The 5,000-nt window shown below is 44.4% G+C and overlaps 1 protein-coding gene across 1 annotated transcript in view; it reads right to left on the bottom strand.

The window, feature by feature from the left end:
- LOC138959700 (RYamide receptor-like) overlaps nt 1–5,000 on the bottom strand; it is a 165,578-nt gene that overhangs the window by 136,219 nt on the left and 24,359 nt on the right. The window contains exon 3 of the mRNA XM_070331292.1: nt 3,146–5,000. This exon is cut by the window's right edge and continues 871 nt beyond it. Coding sequence (XP_070187393.1) covers nt 3,146–3,985 — 840 coding nt within the window. The 5' untranslated portion in view covers nt 3,986–5,000. The remainder of the gene's footprint in view (nt 1–3,145) is intronic.

The raw sequence follows: 5,000 nt of genomic DNA, 5'->3' as shown, positions 1-5,000 counted from the left end.
GACCATAAATGAATTATGCATTTCCGTCCGCGTATTTTTTTGACATTTGAGACAGTGACAAAAGGTCAGGTGTCATGTCTACTGTCCCGAATGACACACGATTGCTGACATTTCACCATTGCCAAAAGAATAAACAAATGAGAAATAGGTAGAAAATGAATGTGAACACTGACTTTGATTGTTGATCAGTATTTTCTATACCACTAACAAATAATCTACTTACACATAGCTGTTTGGCAAATGTATGTTGCATGGGACACACTGACATGAAAGTGGAAGATGTTTTTCCCTCTAGAGAAACTACATATCAAGTTACACTTTTTGTGCTCTTCCATTCCAGTTGGCAATCAATTGTTAACGCATGTTATTAGAAAAAATAGAACGAAAACAGATTAGATAGAATGAAAAATGTACTGGTGATGTCATTTGGGACATACTGACATGAAAACGTCACCTTTTGTCATTGTCTCATTTGCACTTTGCACATACGCAGCATACCATCAGTGTTAGCAAAACACAACAACTGCTGCCCCACTGTCGGGTATTCACGAGGATTAATCATCGCAGAAAGTGTCGACGAAGACGACAGAGCCGCTCATGTCATGCACAGATGACGAATGCTCTTTTGAATAAATGCGCCTGCGCAGTGTAAGGCCGAACAGACGGAGCCGGCTAGGCACCAGCAACATGCTATGATACAACACAAATATGTTGACAGAGAGCTGGACAAAGGATAAGTCCAACAGAAAAAAAACGTTCTGGCGTTTGCTTCACCGCCTGCGAGGCGACTTACCGGGATTTGAGAAGATCGACAAATCATGAATTTCTAAATGTGTTGCGGAAACGACACCATATCCCGTCGATCTCTACCCGAGTCTCTGACTTTACGCTTATTTCCATCACCCTTTCTGGTGCACCGTCTCCGCCGATGTCTCTGTGGGCCTCTCTGTCTGTCTGTCTGTCTATCTGTCTGCCTATGTCTCTGTCTGTCTGTCTGTCTGTCTTCGTCTCTCTCTCTCTTTTTTCTCTCTCTCTCTCTCTCTCTCTCTCTCTCTCTCTCTCTCTCTCTCTCTCTCTCTCTCTCTCTCTCTCTCTCTCTCTCTCTCTCTCTCTCTAGTGTGTGTGTGTGTGTGTGTGTGTGTGTGTGTGTAGATTATGTTCTGTCTTGCTTATACAACACTTCATGCACTAATTTCATCTATCGAAACATTGTAAAGATCTATTAACTGATTACCACACTAAAACATATATATCCATCTCTCTCTCACTCTCTCTCTCTCTCTCACACTCTCTCTCTCTTTCTCTCTCATTCACACACACACACTCTCTCTCTCTCTCTCTCTCTCTCTCTCTCTCTGTCTCTCTGTGTCTCTGTCTCTCTCTCTCTCTCTCTCTCTCTCTCTCTCTCTCTCTCTCTCTCTCTCTCTCTCTCTCTCTTCTGGACAAAAAGATGATAAATTGTTACTTCTTAACATCGTCGGGCATAACATTCACTAGAGAGTGCATCAATCATAATTCTAATTGGAAACGTGTTTTGCTTTAATGAACCCCGAAATCAGGGCACACAGATCCAAGCATGTTTGTATGAGAGACTTTTTATTTCACCGGTGATAGATTACTTCCAATTTACAAGTTGTGTTGATATTCCAAGATGATATTCGGATCGGCTTTAGACAAATATTTGCTGTTAATCAGAACATTGTAGAATGATAATCACAAAAAAATATTTACTCACACACACACACACACACACACACACACACACACACACACACACACACACACACACACACACACACACACACACACACACACACACACACACACACACACACACACACACACACACACACACACACACACACACACACACAGAATTGGAGAGAGAAATATACGGCGGGGAGGGGAATGGTTGTCGGAATGACAGACAAACGAGCGAGAACACAGTGGTGGCTGGAAGCAGGAATACAGAATGAGGGACTACCAGATATGAGGACGAAAAAAATTACAAGCTTTGTACAACCAGACAACTCTTTTTGGGAGATTCAGACCGACTATCAAAGGTGTTTACAAAAAAACCCAAGAAATTCCTCCGAGGTAGGAAAAACACCCCCGTCCTTACCATTCTCACTGCCACCAACTGAGAAGGTTATTTCCCTTTGACCATTAATATGTCCCTCTATAAGTCCTTGTAGAATCTTAATCCACCAATAACTCCCTAACCGTGTGTTTGACTGGTCCCAATTTTTGTAAGGACCGTCTCAGGAATGTATAGAACCTGTTCACCAAGTTTGGTGACGATCGGTCCGTTCATTCTTGAGATCTATATGCGAACACAAACACACAAACAAACAAACAAACAAACACATCGACCGAATCCTATACACACTCCTATACCGGGGGTGTAAAAAATTAAGGTGATCAGACTTCTTATTTTTTTGTCCCATCAGCGGGTACTATTTCGGAAGGGTTTTTATTGTGATGTCGCATACTGTAAACTTATAACCCTTTCACTCGCTCTCTCTCTCTTTCGTATTCTCTTTCTTGATAACTTTCTTTCTCTTCCGTCTGCGTGTTTGTTTGGAATTTGTAATACAATGACTATCAAAGGTTCATGCTCTCTCTGCTAACTAGTAGACACTGAAACCTTGCAACCAACACATTTGCTACTGTAAACGAATGCATCACATATTTTGAAAGCATGACTATCAAAGGTTCATGCTTTCAAATGTGATGCATAATTTGTTTACGGTAGCAATTGTGTTGGTTGCAATGTTTCAGTGTCTACTAGTTAGCAGAGAGAGAGAGACAGAGAGAGAGAGAGAGAGAGAGAGAGAGAGAGAGAGAGAGAGAGAGAGAGAGAGAGAGAGAGAGAGAGAGAGAGAGAGAGAGAGAGAGAAAGACATACAGACAGGCAGACAGAGACAGATAGACAAGCATACAGACACAATGATAGACAGATATAGCGATAGCAATTAACTTAATAACAATTTGCAGACACAGTAACAGCCACGCGTCGCAAATTTAGCCACAGCAGGTAAAGACAAAAAACCGCACAAAACAGAGACAACAACAACAACAACAACAACAACAACAACAACAACAACAACAACAACAACAACAACATCTCTATTTCCAAACTTACCCTCTTCCGCGGGTCCACGTACTTCCCCGTACGAATGTCCATCTTGGGCGAGCTCTCCCTGTGCTTGAGCACGGACCGCCTGGAGCCGCCCAACTGACCGTGAGGAGGCGTGTCCTTGAGCCACACCACGATGACGATCCGCACGTAAGTGTAGATGAGCACGGCCAAGGGAACAAAGTACTGCAGGATCATGATGGTGATGCTGTAGCTGAACCTCTGCTCCTCGCTGGGCCAGTGCTCGTAGCACTTGCTGTGCGTCACGTTAGGATCGTCCGTGGGCACGTCCTCGAGGTAAGACACCACGGCGGTGGGCAAGGGCGTGCCGAAGGACATGAACCAGGTGAGTGCGATGACCAGGTAGCACTGGCACATGGTCAGGCGCCGCTTGAAGGGGTACATGATGGCAATGTAGCGCTCCAGACTGATGGCCATCAGGGTGTAGGCGTTCTGGAAGACGATGACGCCCTGGAAGTAGGTGCCGAAGGGACACATCCAGGCGGGGAAGGGCCAGGACTCCACCAGCACGTTGGAGATGAAGGTGATAGGAATGCACACCAATGCCATCAGCGCGTCCGACGTGGCCAGCGAGGCGATGAAGTAATTGGTCACGTTGCGCATCGTCCGTTGCGAGAGCACTAAGTAGATGACGCAGCCGTTGCCGACGAAAGCGACGACGATGACGAGGACGTAGAGGACGATGATGAGTTTCATGAAGGCGTTGTTGATTTCAGGGATGTCGGACATCTCCGTGGCGTTGCCTGGGGGAGCGTCGCTGACGTTCTGCTCCATCTTGACCTCGCTGGGGTCCTCGATGGTGATGTTGTAGACGAAGTCAGCCATCTTGACAAAGATGCTTTTGACTTTCTTCCTTTCACACACACACAAGCGCGCAAGATGACAATGGTGTGTTTTATGCGTGAATCTCGATCTTGTTTGCTCGCGCAACAGTGATGATCCTGTTTCACAAAATATGTTTTTCCACGGACAAAAATCTTTGCTACCACACAAAACGACGGCGGTGTGCACTATGCTTGTATCGATTTTTCAAGCAACCATCGTTGGTTATTAATGGGAAAGTGCGCGGTAGGTATCCTCTGCAAATGTTTATTACTCACAGAAAGCAAACGGCATAACTCACATGCTTTTTATGTCACGATTTCATTTGCGGATACAGCGCTGGTCGAGGTGATAACGAAAAGTGTTTCCATATTGCAACGATGAGTATGTTATCTCCACGTTCTACTTTCTGAAACAGAAGCTCACAATACGCACAGTCGCATTGACTGCCATGGTTGAACTGTTTGTGACGATGGGTCATTTAATAATAAGTACATCTGACCCAGCCACTGCGTTTCATTGGGCAATAATTCATCACACGTTGTGATCACACACGTACAGTGTCTTGTTGTACTGCACAGGAAGTGCTAGTTAGACACATTCCAAATGCCGTTTAACTGATCCAATCTCCAGCAGCAGCAGCAACAACAACAGCAATAACAACAATAATTACAAAATATAAGAATTTCACCAACATCACTTTACCTGTCACGCCGAAGATCTAGGAACTTACTCACAGCTGTGTGATTTACCGCATGCTGTTCTAAATGCAGTCAGAGAGTATTGCTTACATTGAGGATGTAAATCACTTCAAGCACTACACAATTTACAACAGACGGCCAGCTGTTCAACAAATTACATTCAGTTTTACTGCATGGTCGATGCAGTCATACGTGTTTTCGTCCCCGCTGAATGTTTCGTGAGAAAAAAAAACCACTAATCGTTTTCCTTCGCTGATACAGCATCAGTTGATGAGCCGGTAGAGATCAGTTAAACGTAGAAACTGATAACATAAAAA

This window comes from Littorina saxatilis, linkage group LG2 (assembly GCF_037325665.1).
Source record: "Littorina saxatilis isolate snail1 linkage group LG2, US_GU_Lsax_2.0, whole genome shotgun sequence".
In the NCBI taxonomy this organism is placed as follows: domain Eukaryota; kingdom Metazoa; phylum Mollusca; class Gastropoda; order Littorinimorpha; family Littorinidae; genus Littorina; species Littorina saxatilis.
The sequence above is the reverse complement of the archived record's forward strand: the minus strand, read 5'-3'. Positions and strand labels throughout refer to the sequence as shown.